This window comes from Sebastes fasciatus, chromosome 11 (genome assembly GCF_043250625.1).
Source record: "Sebastes fasciatus isolate fSebFas1 chromosome 11, fSebFas1.pri, whole genome shotgun sequence".
NCBI lineage: Eukaryota > Metazoa > Chordata > Actinopteri > Perciformes > Sebastidae > Sebastes > Sebastes fasciatus.
In genome coordinates, this window is record NC_133805.1 from 35,338,206 (window position 1) to 35,355,226 (window position 17,021).

The following is a 17,021-nucleotide window of genomic DNA, read 5'->3' on the forward strand; positions in this document are numbered from 1 at the left end:
CATGATAAAATAAGTCAACGTTACTTTTAGTTTCACACGGGACACCAACAGCGGCCTCCTGGTTGAAAGTCTGGTGTTTATTTGACCCGTCCGGGATTATGATTGTAAGTCGTGCACTACTAGAATATGTAACTATGAGATTGTTTAATGTATTTTCTTTTCCTTTTTAGTATTAAAGCATGCCGCTGGTTTGAGTGTAATCTAGGTGACTTAAAGGTACGGCATAAAATTAATGTAGTCTGTTTATTTTCATAGGACTGTCAACTTCAAGTGCAATATTTACGGTCACTGTTTATTTCCCATGTTAGGAGTTTAGTTTGAGTAAGGGGCCTTTTGTATGTTTTTTGGTATTGTTATTGGGCATAATGCCATATTGTTGATGGGCGCTGCAGTCTTTAAGCTGTAGGGTAATTAATTAGGAGTTATAGGCTCCATATAATTTTAGAGACCCCCGCTTGTCTGCTCATAGTATATTGTTGGTTACAGTGTTAATCCAACTATTATTTCCTGTGTGCAACATAAGAGTTGTGATTCTAAACATGTATGTGCAGTGGTATTTTGCCCTATTGGATCTTACGTTGTGCTTCACCGTGTGTGTTGGGGCCTATATTATTAGTAGCCTTAACTGCTCCCTGTGTGTCTTTGCTATTTAAAGTATATCAAGTCATTGCGTCAGTGTCATACACTCTTAAAATTGCACTGTGTAGCTCATTCGAGTGCCCTCCTGTTTTTAATATTTTTAACGTACTGTAGTCTCTTTCCTGCGACAGTGCTGTTGAAGTGATGAGGAAGGATGCTCCGCGGACACTGTTCTTTTTGGTATAATAGAGTTTATTACAAACAAGCAACAAATGTCATAACGAACGTCTAGAACGTCCGGAGGTCTCAAGTCAAATCTGAGAGTCCTGAACTTCGGAGCTCTTGCGCCTCCTTATATCGGGTTCATGTCATGTAACATCTGAGCTGAGCGTATAACCATGCATGGCTCCTTTGTCCTCCACATTTATCTTTCAGCCCCTGGTCCTATCTTATGACCATATTCTCAACTTATGCTTTTTACCCATGTGTTTACCCTTAGGGCCTCTCGGTCATGTGCAAGACTTGAAAATATACCACAGTACAAACTGTGTTTGAGCTTTCAGCCTCTTGTCCTGTTTATTCTGCGCCAAGGATGTGTCCTCTCTCCTCTCCTGTACATTATGTACACCAATGACTGTCGTAGTGAGTTTGATGACCAGCACATTGTTAAGTTTGCTGATGACACAGTTATTGTGAGCCTGCTGAACATTGATGAAGTGTCTCATGGTCCTGGTTCAATTATTTTTTAAACTGGTGTAATGACGCCTTTTTAGAATTGAATGTGACATGTGCATTGATTTCAGACGTCAACAACAAACTCCTGCAAATACTACAATAAATGGACTAGATGTTGAGATTGTTGAATTTTGCAAGTATTTGGGCATCATAATTGACAATAAGTTGACCTTTGAGAGGAACACAGATATGCTGTGTAAGAAAAGCCAGCAGCGTCTCTTTTGTTTGAGGAAGCTAGCCAAGATCCAGGTTGAGAAATCCCTGATGACACTGTATTATAAATCTTTTATTGAGTCAGTTTACACTTTTGCTTTTATTTGCTGGTATGCATCCCTCAACCTCAAACAGAAAAACTCATTAACAAGTGTGATAAAAATCAGCAGCAAACTCATCGGCACTCAGCAGACATGTCTGTCTGAACTGTCCAACAAACAGCTGATAAAGAAAGCAGAATCCCCCCCCCACACCCCCTGCATTCAGAATTGAAGTTTCTGCCCTCTGGTTCCTGCCTCAGACAACCATCAGTCAAAACTAACCGATATAAATTCTCTTTCATACCCTTGGCCATTTCACTGCTCAACTCTGTAAACTATAGGTAATGTCAGCACATCCACCCTGGCTGTTCTTCTGTTCTGGTCATTATCTTAATATTGTAACTCTTTTAATATTTTTGGTACTTCAAGGTTTCACCTTTTTTCCCTGTTTTAGTATGTGGGGATATACAGTAAGTGTATATTGTCTTATTGTGATGAGATGTTGATGTTGTTGTTCGCTACTGCGGCAAAACCAATCGCCCCTCGGGGACAAATTAAGGTCTTGAACTTGAACTTGAACATACCTGTGTATGAGGTAAACCAGATTGGAAATTAATAATTACAGCCCTTAATACAATTTCCATCACTAAACGTTATATAACACAGTACTTAATTATGTTCCTGCCAATAAAATACATTAGAATCTTAGAGAAAAACCTAGAGAGTGAACAAGAAGAACATAGAATCAGGAGAGGATTGGATGAAAGTACTGCGAGGGGGGGGGGGGTCAATGGCTGTATGAGAGAGGGAGGGACTTAGAGGGAAAAAGATAAAGAGAGCTGAGAGGATACACAGAAAAGAGAACTGAAGAGAGGGAACAGGGCAAATAGAGCGTGCTTTTTGTTCAACAGGGTGAAGTAACAGCAACGGCCATGGAGAGAGTTACAGGAAATCTATGGACTTAGTCTACTCAGCAGCAGATCGAAGGGACACTGAGAGGCTTGTGTGAGGTAACTGCTCTGCTTTTCTCTCCTACTAGTGCTTGTTGATGAGAAAATGAACACAAGAGCACTGACTCTACACCAGAGATGTCAAATGAAGTCTCTGAGTCTCTCCGTCCGTTTCTTAATGGTTTATATTTCATGTGTTGCCGAGTATCAAGTTAAGTATTTAAGTATTAGTAGCGAGAGGTGGAACAGTAAGCCGGAGGGGGTTGGGGAGCCTCTAGGCTCTCTTAAATCAATTAAAGAAGTGACAGCTAAAGAAGAGGAGCTGCAATCAGGACATGTTGTGCATTCCTAAGCAGGAGAGCCTCTGTGGACGAACACGCCTGTGGTTCGAGCCCTTTGATCAGTTTATGACTATGTGAAGCTAGATTGCAGTTTTTGAAGTTCAGGATTCATTTAGCTGGCTGTAGGGCTTGCTAAGGGGGTTAGTGGATAGGAGAAGTTAGAATCTTGTGTGGCAGATTGGTTGGTAAACACATAAATATGAAGCATCTCAAGATGCATTACATATTTTGTTATATTGGCCCCTTAAAGGGACTGTTTGTAAGAATCAGAAATGCTTGTTATCAGTGACACCTGTTAAGTCAACGAAAGTCAATGTCGGGTTCGCGCTTGTGCTCGCTCTACATAGACATGAACGAGCATTGCTAAAAAAGGGGGGGCGACTCACGTCAGCTAAAAGCACAATATCACTCTATATTTCAGCTGCTTGGCAGTAATGTTAGCTGACCAGACGAAGGTCTCTCCATGAATCAATGCTGATCCTAGTGTTGGCTTTTGGCCGGAGGGAACAGGGGAGACACCGGAGTTTTGGTCGGAGACGATAACGTTTCTCTCTGCGGAGACATTTCTGCCATAGAATGAGAGAACTAAGTGATGCAGTTCTAGTCTTTGATGAGATATAGATGGGTGTAGAAGAGAGAAACTGATCTTTTTTTTCTGTATGGATCCCACTGACATTAGAATCTTCAAAACGAGACGTAGGTATCGGTAGTATTGATATTTTCAGATCGATCCACTCACCCCTAATATCTTGAGGTCAGAGGTCAAGGGACCCCTTTGAAAATTGAGCATGACAAAGTTGCTATCGATGGATTCATCAGGGTTTCTAGTTTCATATGATGCCAGTATCTTCACTCTAGCTGTAAAACTGAACCTGAAAGTGTTAGGGGTTTAAAATGCTACAAAGATACAACGATATAAAGATCTTCTGCGAGAACGTTCAAGAGACATTTGATATTTTGAGTATTGTCATAATACAAAGCTGAGACATCCATCATTTTGGTGTAGCCGGTAGTACATGTTTGTAAGTTCTAGGGCATAGAGATCTGCTGGTAGTTTATCCACTCTGAACCACGACTCCACTTGCATTTTCCTTTAAAAATGATTTTAATACTCTAGGTCAGGGGTCAGCAACCTGCGGCTCCGTAGCCACATACGTCTCTTTAGCCCAGTGGTCTCAAACTCAATTTACCTGGGGGCCGCTGGAGGCAGAGTCTGGGTGAGGCTGGGCCGCATCAGGTATTCCACAAAAAAAGCTTTGTTAAAAAAAAAACAATCTTTTCAAACGTCATTATTAACAGTTCTTTAACTTGAATGGGTTCTTCTGAACATGAACGGTTCTTCTGAACATGAACTGTCCTGAACATTGAATGGAACATTCCTCGCGCAACAAAGGGACCTTCCACGGCAAACTGCCATTCACATAAAATTCTCGGGCCGAGGGCGCCTGGTTAGCTCAGTTGGTAGAGCGGGCACCCATGTAACAAGACTTGGTCCTGACCGCGGCGGCCCGGGTTCGAATCCGGCCTGTGGCCCTTTCCGCATCCACTCTCTCTCTCCCCCCTTTCCAAGACTCTATCCACTGTCCTGTCAATAAAAATGAAAAAATGCCCCCCAAAAAAACAACTTTGCGGGCCGCACTAACATTAAACTTTCATATCAAGGTGGGGGCCACAAAATATCGTCTTGCGGGCCACAATTGGCCCGCGGGCCGCGAGTTTGAGACCCCTGCTTTAGCCCCTCTCCAGTGGCTCCCTGTGTATTTTTTAAAATGGAAATAAAAATGTTTGTGTATTAGGGCCACATTGAGGAAAACAATTATCATATCTTGAATCTAATTAAAACTAGGATAATGTGCCATGTGCATGTCTAGCCCAGGGTATCAAAATGTCCACAAACAGGAAGGTGGCCATCATTCTGTATTCCAGATATCAAAAGGAGCAAGCAAAGCTCTCTTGTGAGATTACAGTTCATGAAGTCAAACAGATGTTTCTGGTGATAAAAAATTGCAACACCTTCTTATCCCAACTCACATACCGCACCTTGGCTTGGAGTCACGCCCCTTGGCCTATAGTTAGGTTTAGGAAAAAACAACATGGTTGGGCTTAAATGAACACGGGACACAAAGGAACAGCGGATTTGCTCTTTAAACAACGTCACCACACTCCCGGCGCACTCTCTCAAAGCATTTACTGTTGCCGTGGATAGGTTTACATTGTAGTTAATAGAAGGCCCGGTGCATCTCATACCGGCGCTAAGGGCTGCCTTGTGCGGCGGTACTGAACACTGATGGCCATGACAAAGCCTCGGTATTTGATGCCCTGGGACTGTCAATGGGGTGTCATGTGATACAGGTGGTAGTATATGGCAACTACACTACACAAAAAAAATCCACGTTGGCTCGTCACTCAGACATCAACGCTTGAGCTCCATGTGAGAACTGTTCTGATGCATCGCAGACACATTCCAGATATCTAGCAGGCTAAATAGCTGGACCTGTCGGGGAGCTACAACCAATGAGAGAGCAAGACACGGGTTGAGGAGAAACCTGGTGGAGGGGTCGCCTGTACCTGTCTGCTATGTGTTGCATTTGCAACACGGACCACCTCGGGTGTTGGAGGTTTGCATGAATAAACATAACACAACACAGTGACTGATGTACATAGGGGAAATGGTATAGATGTGTGGAAACAGGCTATTATGTGAACACGTGTGTCAGCGTCAACATCAACAAGCATGACTACGCACACAGATTACAAGACAGCAAGTTGTGTAGTGTAAACAGTCCAGCAATCAATCTGCTAGAACATTTCTACTGTTTCCGAGGTCAAGAATGAACTTTCATGCTCAACATTGTTATCTTCACTTTTTCCTCCAGGTGACAAAGCTGAGAGTGAAGAAAAGTGAAGAGAAGACAAGGTGGTCATCTTGGTTCCTCTGCAGTCAAACTCCAAATATGACCTGGATGTCACAAAAACGGACCAAAGACGTTTAACTCTAAACACAAGCTCTTTGATGGAACCTCAGACAACATCAAACCAAAGTGTTCACTGACTGTTCCTTTAGCCGACATTACGATCTTCAGTAACTCTCACACCTCTGCAAGGGCACTGCATTAACAGACTCCTCTCATCACTTTGGATCATATTGGAATTTAAACACTTTGTCCAATGCATATCTTCAGGGCAAATCCAGTTTTGGATGCATGTCCATTTCCAACCTGGAAATAGACAGCTTTTTCACTTATCACGTTTTTGTTTTTTTTTGTTTTTTTTTAACAGCGATACTCCCTGATGATCACAAGGGAATATGCCACTCTGTTTCTGGTGGGCTCCTGTTTCCTGTTGGACTACAGCTCCCAAATCCCCCTGCAGGCTCTGCTCCAAAGCAGAACTAAGGCTGGACTGATGTCAGCCAGGGAAGGGACTGGAGGAAAGACTGTGAGAGTCGCTTTGGGGGAAGTGACATCATTAGAGGGCAGGACGAGGCTAGGGAGACATGGGAGGTCGAGGGTCCAGCGTATTAAAAGAGGATGGGTGTGGAACCAGTTCTTTGTCCTGGAGGAGTACATGGGATCTGAACCACAGTATGTCGGAAAGGTAAGTAAATATTGTTTACATCTGATCTGTAAGTTTTGAAATGTGTCAGCTTTTCTACCAGCTTCCATTTTAGTGCAACTTTAAAACTCAAGGGCCCATTTAATAAGTCAATAGAAGGAATACAGATATTCAGTAATTAACATGACAAATGGCCAAAACCAAGATGGCGACGGCCAAAATGTCGAACTCGAGGCTTCCAAACGGCAGTTCACAAACCAATGGGTGACGTCATGGTGACCACGTCCACTTCTTATATACAGTTTATGATTGTGACCAGGGTAGTTTTTCAGATAGGAAGAGGTGGAGTAGTTAAGTAGTAAATACAGTGGGATCATAAATTGAAATTTGACAGTGACATACAGAAAAGCCCATATTCAGGAGTTGCTGTTGCATGTCAGTGTCAGCAAACCCTCTCTGGGCAGTACTCCTTGGCCTCTCCCTTCTGCATGTAAGCCGATGGCAGTCGGTCAGCTTCCACCATCTTGGTTTTGCTGTGTTTGGTTGTCTTTAGTTTAATTTATATTTTAGTAAATACACATATATTTAGTTACAACTTATACGTGGTCTCCCGTCCTTTTAGCCAGGATGTGACTAATTGGGGGCTCATCAGGGATCAAATTAAGCATTTTGGTAAAATGAAATTTGGCGCTTGTGGTAACTGGGCCAGGTTTGATTTCTGTAGTTGCTACCTCCTGTGACAATGGTGGTTTGTTCACTCTTTTGTAGATATTTAGTGTCTTGGTATGTTTTCAAAATTCTAGGGGTAAGATTGTAACTTTGAGTTGCAACTAAAAACAGATTATCTGTCCTAAGTAAAAGAGAAAAGAACTAAAACAACAACATAGCCGGCCAGCCGCTCATGCTTTTAGTGCATGTCAGCGTGCCCCACTGACTAGCACCGATGGCGTCGCCATGGAAGAGTAGCACCCACCCTCCGGTTCCCCCTCAGGTTAACACTGTTCTCTCTGTTCTCTCACTGTTTGCACTGTTCATAGCCGCCATGTTGAGAGCCATTTGGAGGCACTAGATATGCTCTGAATATCGTATTCAACACCTTTAAACCATGACCTCAATCCTCACCTAACCTTGACCGAGTGGTTGTTATTGTAACCATGACGACGAAGTTCCCTATCCTCAACAAATAGTCATTTTAACTCAAACCATGATCACTCCCTAATCCTAACCATTACTTAAACCTAACCAAACTTTAACTGTCGCAGAGCAGAACATGGCTTTATTTATGAAACAGTGATTTCTAAAATATTTTGAAGGCACCCTGCTGATGGGGGCTCCAGATCAGAAAAACACGTCTGTGTGTTGTTCTAAAGGGCAATTGCATACAATGTATTTTGGAATTTAATTTGGAGGACTTGTTTGATAGTACGGTACCTCAACAACAAATATAATTCTTTTAAAATCATAATAGTATGAAAATAATGAGGACATTATATATTTTTCAAACTGTTTTGAGTTACAGCCAGGCAGCTGGAATCTAGAAGGATCAGTGAAGTGAGAAGGAATAAAGAGTGGTGAAGGAGTGAAGAAGGTTATGAGGAATATAAAGGCACAGAGAACCTATACAGGAATGCCTACAAGACTCTGGGCAGCACAGATTCACTGCACTACACACACACACACACACACACACACACACTAAGTACAGGTTGAGGTGGAAACTCCCTGGATTTCTCTCTTCACTGGTCATGACAAAAAAAGGTTGTAGGACCATGTGTGAGTGTGCGAGTGTGTATAACTGTGTTCTCCTGCCCTTAAGTATACTCTTCACCTTGTCAAGTTACTGTTGGTGACAAGATTAGGCACATTTCTGCACTCCTGAGAAAGTTTAAAGTAAATGTGTGCGTGTCTGTGTTGTTATGTTTGTGGCATCAATCAATGCCGGATTGTCACATATTGATTATTTATCGGGACATCTACATACTTGATTGAATCAATCATTGAATCGTTAGGTTAAGTGTTGTGTGTATAGATAACCAACCTGTTATTAGCAGGAATAACTTGTAACAGAGTATTTTTATACTGTAAGTAGTATTGCTACTTTTATTCAAGTAAAAGATGTGAATACTTCTTCCACCACTGCTGATTTTCCATTTCATGTTAAAGGTCACATGTTATGCTCATCTTCAGGTCCATTCATGTATTTTAATTTTCTTTTTTTCTTTTAATTTGCATGCTGAAATGTTAAAAAACGTTTACTTCTCATACTGTCTGCCTGCATAAAGCTTCTTTCACCCTCTGTCTGAAAAGCCCTGGTTCAGCGTCTGTCTCTTTAAGACCCCTCCTCATAAATCCTAGTCTGCTCTGATTGGTCAGCGTTTGCAGGTCTGTGCTGTCAATCAATCACCGTCTACACTGCGTCACTGAAGCCCAGAGGATGAGTCTGTGTGACTACGAAATAGAGTTTGGCAGCAGTTATCCCACATAAAACATTTTTTTATACATTTTTAATTTTTAATTTTATAAACCACTTCACTCAGCACACGTTCCAGCAGGAGTCTGATCTGAAATCAGGGAGAAATTAACAACTTCTGCAGCAAAGATGACTTTCAATAGTTTAATCTATTAAAATACAATTTTTATACAGTGTTATTGCTGAAGTGATAATTCACAGAAAAGGAGAAAAGTCTATCTCATCATTGAGGTCGGGGTATTTTGTTGCTTTTAGTTGTACAATCCAAAAGGTCTCTGGTTGGAGTCGTCTTCTCAGGCGGTCGCCTCCTCTGATGTCCTTTTCAACAACTTCCAACACTATGACTTTCAGTGTGTTAGGGTTGCCATGTCCTGTTTGCTCATAATGTAATGCCATAGCATAATCAGCATTCTTTGTACGGATGGCATTTTTATGTTCTGCAACTCTGTCTTTTAGTCTTCTTTTTGTTCGTCCTACATAGAAACAACCACGGGGGCACTCCGATCTGTAGACAACACATGTGGTGTTGCAGTTAGCAAAATGTCTCATTTGATATGTGCGACATGTGTTCACATCCTGAAAGTGATTGATTTTCATGATATTATCACAATGATTGCAATTCCCACATTTAAAAGTTCCACAGGGCTTTTGTAGCCAGGTTGTTCATGTGGAAAGTGGAAGATAGCTCCGTACCACCTTGTCTTTCAGTGTTGGTGCACGTCTGTATGAGAACATGGGTGGTTCTGCAAACAGTGGTTGGAGAGATGCGTCGCTCTGAAGAATGTTCCAATTGCGTTTTTTTGATGTTTCTTATTTGAAACGCTTGCTCGCTATATTGCGTCACAAAATAATTTTTTTTTTTTTTTTAAAGTTATTTTTTTGGGGGCATTTTCCATTTTTATGACAGGACAGTGGATAGAGTCGTGAAAGGAGGGAGAGAGAGAGTGGATGCGGAAAGGGCCACAGGCCGGATGCGAACCCGGGCCGCCGCGGTCAGGACCAAGCCTTAATACATGGACGCCCGCTCTACCAACTGAGCTAACCCAGGCGCCCACAAAATACATTTTTGAAGACTGGTGTGGTTTCTTCTTGGTTTGAAGTAACTGTTTTCTGTTTTCTATTTGTAGACTTTGCTCTTTGAAGTGATATTTAGTGATATTTCTGAAACATATTTTTGGTTCAGAAACAGTAGAAAATGATTTTCTACTGACTGGACTATACAACTTAGCCAGACTGAGTAGTACTATATAACCAGTAAACTGATCTTTATGTGTGAAAATGGCTGGAGTTCCCATTATCTTTGGTGTTGTAGAGGCTCATTTTCATCAGTTAGCTGTTTCTTTATTTAAAGGTACAATGTATAACAACTGGAAAATGCATTTCCTGCAGAAAATCCGTGGGAATGCTGACAGCTGAAATTAATTGTAAAGCATTGCTGAAAATATGGAATCTTAAAGGACTGTACACCTGAAAAATTTAATTGTAAAACTGGCAGAGTTGAAAAATGTAAGAGCTGAAATACACTGCTAGAAAAGCAGGAATCTAAACCGTAATACTGTCAAAGGTGGAAGTTGAAATGAATTAACTTGTTAGACAGAAAGTAGTATTTAGGTGGAACAAACCTTTAAAACTATCAGTGATTGGACACAAAGTAGTATTTGGGCAGAATGGGCCTTACTTTAAGGTTTGCCAAGTTGCTTGTCGGATGTTCAAAGGTTCATCTCTGGAGTATGTAACCAGAGAGGAAGAGCAAAAAAACTGAAAAAACAGACAAAAACAGAAAAAGTACAAGAGTGCCTCACCGAGGCCGCCACTCATGGCATCACCTTGGATATCATTCATCTCTTGTTTATATGATCAGCATATAAATCTCTTTTGTCTTGCTTTGCTGTGGTTTGGAGATGTTTCCTAAGTGGGACTTCTTTTTCCATCTCTGTGATGTTTTAATGGGAAAAGAATATGAAAGCTTGTGTTCTGTTTTACACATTATCAATTATGACATTGAACTGGGCCATAATGTGACCGATTGCTGCTGTAGTTGGAGCATTCAGGAGATGCACGATGTAATGTTCCGTTTCTTCCTGCAGCTCCACACAGACATGGACCATGGAGACAATGCAGTCAAGTATACTCTGTCAGGAGAAGGAGCTGGGTCCATCTTCACCATTGATCAAATTACAGGAGATATACATGCACTGGTGGGGCTCGACAGGTCAGTACTGATCAATAATGGTAACAATACTGTAATGATGTCTAAAGAGCTTCTAATAGAGAATTATTGGCATCTAATAAGCACAGATTGATCTACATTACAGAGAAGGAATTAGCATTAATAATGTGTCCTTGTTTATTACATCGTAATCATTGCAAAAATAATATGCATAACAGCACACGATGCTGTTTTACTCTCCCAATTAGAGTACAACTACAGTGCTAACTTTCCAAAGTTAAAGTTATGATATAGTGTGCAGTGTTTTGGCAAACAAAATGCCTTTAAATCCGTTGATCCGTTACTCAAAGCGGGATCACATGACATGGTAAATGGATGGACGGACTTGCATTTATATAGCGCTTTTCTAGTCTTCCAACCACTCAAAGCGCTTTACACTACATGTCAGCATTCACCCATTCACACACACATTCATACACTGATGTAGAGGCTGCTAAGGTGCCAACTTTGCCCATCAGGATCTGATCTAAATACTCATTCACACACCGATGGCTATGCCTTCGGGAGCAATTTGGGGTTAAGTGTCTTGCTAAAGGACACATCGACATGTGACCCCGAGCAGCCGGGGATCGAACCACCGACCTTCCAATTGGAGGACGACCTGCTCTAACCTCTGAGCAACAGCCGCCCCTTAATTAGGAGAATATCACAAGAACTTCTGCCTATAGAGAGGAAATAATGCTTTCAGAATCAAACATATCTCCAGCTATACGAATGATCATATGAACGTTAAAGAAATGTTCATAGTGTGTGAGAAAAGAATAATTTATGAAGCGCACATTAAGTTTAATACTTAAATACTAAATGTGACAACACTTTCACTCATACACAGCCACTTGCATTTTATTTTCGCTCTGAACATGGTAACCACTGAAGCAACTTTAAATCACATCTAAAATGATCACAGTGACCGAGGAGACCATATTTAAAGCATCATCAATGCTATGCAATTTCTTTCTGCATGTTTCAGCATTAAATATGCCAAATAACAGAGGATTATAGTAGCTTCCCATCTGTTTGTGTCTTTTTATCAAAGGTAATACAAGTAAAGCTAACCTTACCAGCCTTGCATATTGAAATCATTTAGCCGTTATAATAAAGATAACATCAGCTAGTTATGCACGTTAATGGAGGGTTATTACTGTGGACAGCTGATGTGTCATTTACAGATTAACAATAGGCTAAAACAGTTAGCTAATGGGAAACAGGTGAAGGCGATTGTCATGGCAAGTTTGCAAATTTCACTTTGACAAAATAGGAACGAGCCAAAATTCTCTTACAGTATTGTTACACTTTATCAATGCTCAAAGCACAGTACACAAAACAGTGGCTGGTTTGTAACGTGCACGCCCAAAAGAAGCTGTTCACCTCTTTCATACACTGGAGCGGTCCCATCTCTATAACTAGCAGACCCTTTGCTAGCTCTCACACAAGGTCACGGCTTGACCCATGTATGCTGTTTCAGGAGATGAGGCTGCTTCCCTTGGTTGCAAGTATCTAGTCTCAATTTACTGTTACTGCTGACAAGCTGTTGATGCGTTCTAAAGCCTGGAACACACCAGGAACGTCAGGAGCGCATGGCGGCTGCGTAACATGGTGGTTGCGAGTCAGCTGCTTGCCTGTTGCTGCAGCTGCTGCTGTCAGCCCTTTCTTTCTACATAGAGTTCGGCTTTTAATGGCTATTTCATTTTATTAGAAATATCATTTATATTTATTTTAGACAGATAAAGGTTAGAAACGTGTGGTAATTTGTAAATAATAGTAATAATCCACAATTAAAACTCTGTACTATATTCATTCACGGAGCTCTGCAAGTCACTGCATGTTCTAGAACACTGTCCGCCACATATTTCAGAATAAAAGCCTTGTGTTAACAAATGAAGGAATTCTGTCTACAGAAAAAAAACGCTTGAGGGCTTTTATTTTGAAATGAAAGCAGGAAGTGTTGATTTAAAAATAAGTCTTTACTTTTTTTTCATCTCCGTAACATATTCTACAGATGGACATCGCAAATGTAGTAATCTTGCTGGTATGATGTCAATATAAAGTCAATAGATCACCTTCACTGTCCGTGACATATTCTACAGATGTCTAGACATTGAAACTGTAGTAATGTAGCTGGTATGATGTTAATATACAGTCAGCAGATCGCTTTCACTGTCTGTTTGCTGTGAAACGCGCGTGGCACGCAACAAAAATAGGCGAGACCTCTATTCTCTAGAAGAGACGCAGCTGAGATGTACGTGTGACGTGCGTGAGATGATCGTCTCACGCACGTCCAACCTGTTAACACGGACGCCGAAATAAAAAACAATAGGTGCCGCTAAGCGCTGCTGACGTTCCCTGTGTGCGCCAGGCCTACAGACCGGCTCCCTTACATCTGTAGCACTGTAGGGAACAATCAGGCAAGCTTGCTCAGGCACAGAGAAGAGTTTGTGCGGGTTAAAGATTATATGTTACTGATTCAGAATGATCAAACATACATTTTCATTAAAGTCGGAAACTTTGAACATTTTTAAGTCTGCTGCTGATACCAGTACAGGCATTATCATAGGCCTTTGTGACGATGCAGGTAAAATGATGACAGATCCTTGCCTTGGTCCAGACCTTAATCCACCCACTCCACCGAGTTCAATGATTCACCGTGCATCGTGACATAGGACAGCGGTTTCTCAGCTAAAAACGATAGAGCCAATGAGAAGCGCAGGGAGTCTAACGGTTAGACAATCAGCACCACAGACGAGACTAATGTCACTGTCAAGCGTTGTCAAGATGTGCACCATGGACAACATGTCTTCTCAGTATCACCCAACACCGGAGGTTGTTTTTACTTTACTCCACTCCACTGTTGAAACCCCTGCAAAACCAGTATTTTGGCATGGCATTGGCATTTTGGCTACACGACAGTTCAGTTCAGACAACTTTATTTATCCCCAAAGGGGCAATTCATTAGTAGCATTCCCAGTCCATACATCCATACATCCATACATACAACAGACAACCAATAATTAGTTAAGTCAAAGGAAACATATTAAAGGTATGGGGCAGTTGGAGGGACAAGTTACAATAAGAACCATATAAATACATAGGACTATAGCAATAAAAGCCAACAAATAAGAAACAATAAATAAGAACAACATATCTTAAAATTCCTCTAAATAACAGTCTTTTAAAATGGGTATTGTCTGTGTTCAGCAGCGTAACAGCAGAAGGGATAAAGGACTTGGAGTAAGGATTTGTTCTCCTTAAGGGCACATTATAACGTCGGCCTGAAGGCATCAGAGAGAATTCAGTCTAAACAATGTGATCTGGTTGGCTGATCATTGATTTTGCTTTCTCAGCCACCTGTTTCTCCCAAATTGTGCCTGAGTCCTTCTGCTGAACTCCAATAATCTTGAAGCACACTTTGACTATACTATTAAGACCGTTCTTGTCCTTCACAGACAACCCGTTAAACCAGCAGGTAAAAGAAAAGGTTAAAAGGCTTTCAATAAAAGAATGGTAAAAGTTACATAAGATCTTATCAGAGACATTAAAAGAATTCAGCTTCCGAATTAAATAACTCCTTTGTTGACCCCGTTTGACTATCAGTTCAGTGTTAACATCACATTTAAGCTGTGAGTCAAACATATTGCCAAGAGTCAACAATTTCAACATTCATATTATGAATGATGCTTGCTTTTGGTATGTCATTATTCTGCTTAAAATCAATGATTACCTCGTTGGTTTTTGATACGTTAAGATCCAAGAAATTATCATCGCACCATTTTACAAAAACAGGTAAGACCTGACCGTGGTCTGAGTCTTGGCCCTGAAGAAGACTCAGGAGGGCAGTGTCATCAGAGAACTTTACGATATGACTGCCTTCCTGTGACGTTCTGCAGCTGTCTGTGTACATTATAAAGAGTAAAGGTGACAGGACATCACCCTGGGGTGAGCCTGTACTTGAAAGCATGGTGCCAGACATGTGTCCCCTTAGTGTCCCCTTAAAAGGGTGTAGTTATTATATACTTAATTATGTAATCCCATCCATTCTTGTGATGTGTGTTCATGTGAGGGTAGTATGTGTGTGGGACAGAGCCAGTGATTTTTTCTATTATTTCAAGTGGCCAAATCTGACATTTGTTTTTGTTTGTTGGTATTTATGCTCATTCATCAAGGTATTATGACTGATCAGAACACATATGAAAAAAAATAATATTTGTAAAACCCACAGTGTTGGCACTAGCACAAGCTGACATATAAACTTGGAAAAAAAAGTTTGTAAACTTGTGTTTGTTTGATTATTTCTCTGTTGTTACAATGCTAATGGTCATTGTATTTTACATCGTTGGAAAGCCTGTTTATTTACCTTCACAATGATGTCCAACTTGTAAGGATCATGCATTTGTGGGATGAGCAGCAGAGCTGATTATGTGGGTAGTGCCCAAGAAAAATGTTCCAAAATGCTCTGCCAATGGTAAACAGTGTATTCTCATAAGGCTACCAGGAAGCCTGCAATGACTGCCCTTCACCGTCAGGCCCGTTTGCGCTGGTGTCGACAACACAGACAATGGAACCTGAACATGTGGAGGAATGTCATGTTCAGTGATGAGTCCAGGTTCTGTCTGCAAAGTTGGATGGCAGGGTCAAAGTATGGAGACGACGCGGAGAACGCTATGCTGATTGTTGCACCGATGGAGTAACAGCTTTTGGTGGGGGCAGTGTCATGGTGTGGGGCGGCATCTCCCATAACTGGCAAAACAAGGCTTGTCATCATTGAAGGCCATCTCAATGCAGTGAGATATCGGGATGAGATTCTGCAGCCAGTGGCGATCACATATCTCCACAATCTGGGACCTAACTTCATCCTCCAAGATGACAACGCTCGCCCCCACAGAGCCAGGCTTATCACAGACTACCTCCACAATGTGGGAGTAGAGAGAATGGAACGGCCTGCCAAGAGTCCAGACCTCAACCCAATTCAACACTTGTGGGATCAGCTTGTACGTGTTAGAGTGACCAACACAACCACGCCTGACGGTGTATCAAATGAAAAAAGTGTAAAATAGCCAATATGTCTTGTTTGTTCCTTGTTACTGATAGAGAGATCAATCATCCAATCCACCAAACAACTCAAAACAAGAGTCAATACCATTGGCAGAGCATTTTTCTTGAGTGCTACCCACATAATCAGCTGTGCTGCTCATCCCACAAATGCATGATCCTTACAAGTTGGACATCATTGCGAAGGTAAATAAACAGGCTTTCCAACGATGTAAAATACAATGCCAATTAGCATTGTAACAACAGAGAAATAATCCACCAAACACAAGTTTCCGAAAAAAAAATTCCCAGTTTATATACCACTTGGACACACCGAGCTTGAAGCGGAAAAAAATAAGTGCCGGTACTCCCCTTATTCACATGTTGGTGTGTGTATCGGCCGGTATCCGCAATCTCTTGCGCCTTGTTCCTTTTTATTCATTATTTCTTTAAGCATGTTAAACTGTGTCAGCTGTGATTTATTGTTATATTATTATATCTGGGCTATGCATATTCTACTGTAGGCCTATAATACTCCAATAATATTCCATCTGGAACATTATAGGGTTAAGGTGTGTTTGTACAGAGGGTTAATAATTAAACTGCTTTCATGTGTTATTTGTAGCCTACAGCATCACTCTATAATATATTATGGGATGTCTATAGTCTGGAATAAACAGCAGCCAAATAGACAGGCAGGTATACATGCAGAGCTGAGGTGTGTGATCTCTTCATTCAGGGTTTAGGAGCAGAGTCCCAGTCAGGATGCTCCTACATATTATACACAGACACATTGTGAATATCTACAGTGAATAAAAGATACTAGGAGATATTGGGTTTGGGGCTCCTACTCCAAGAAAATTTGAAGGTTTTTTAATTAAA

General features: G+C 41.2%; 1 protein-coding gene across 1 annotated transcript in view; it reads left to right on the top strand.

Moving 5' to 3' along the window:
* Positions 1-2,419: 2,419 nt before the first annotated feature.
* Positions 2,420-17,021, top strand: part of cdh12a (cadherin 12a) — a 56,872-nt gene continuing 42,270 nt past the window's right edge. Inside the window, exons 1-3 of the mRNA XM_074652364.1 lie at positions 2,420-2,578; positions 5,736-6,456; positions 10,972-11,096. Coding sequence (XP_074508465.1) covers positions 6,151-6,456; positions 10,972-11,096 — 431 coding nt within the window. The 5' untranslated portion in view covers positions 2,420-2,578; positions 5,736-6,150. The remainder of the gene's footprint in view (positions 2,579-5,735; positions 6,457-10,971; positions 11,097-17,021) is intronic.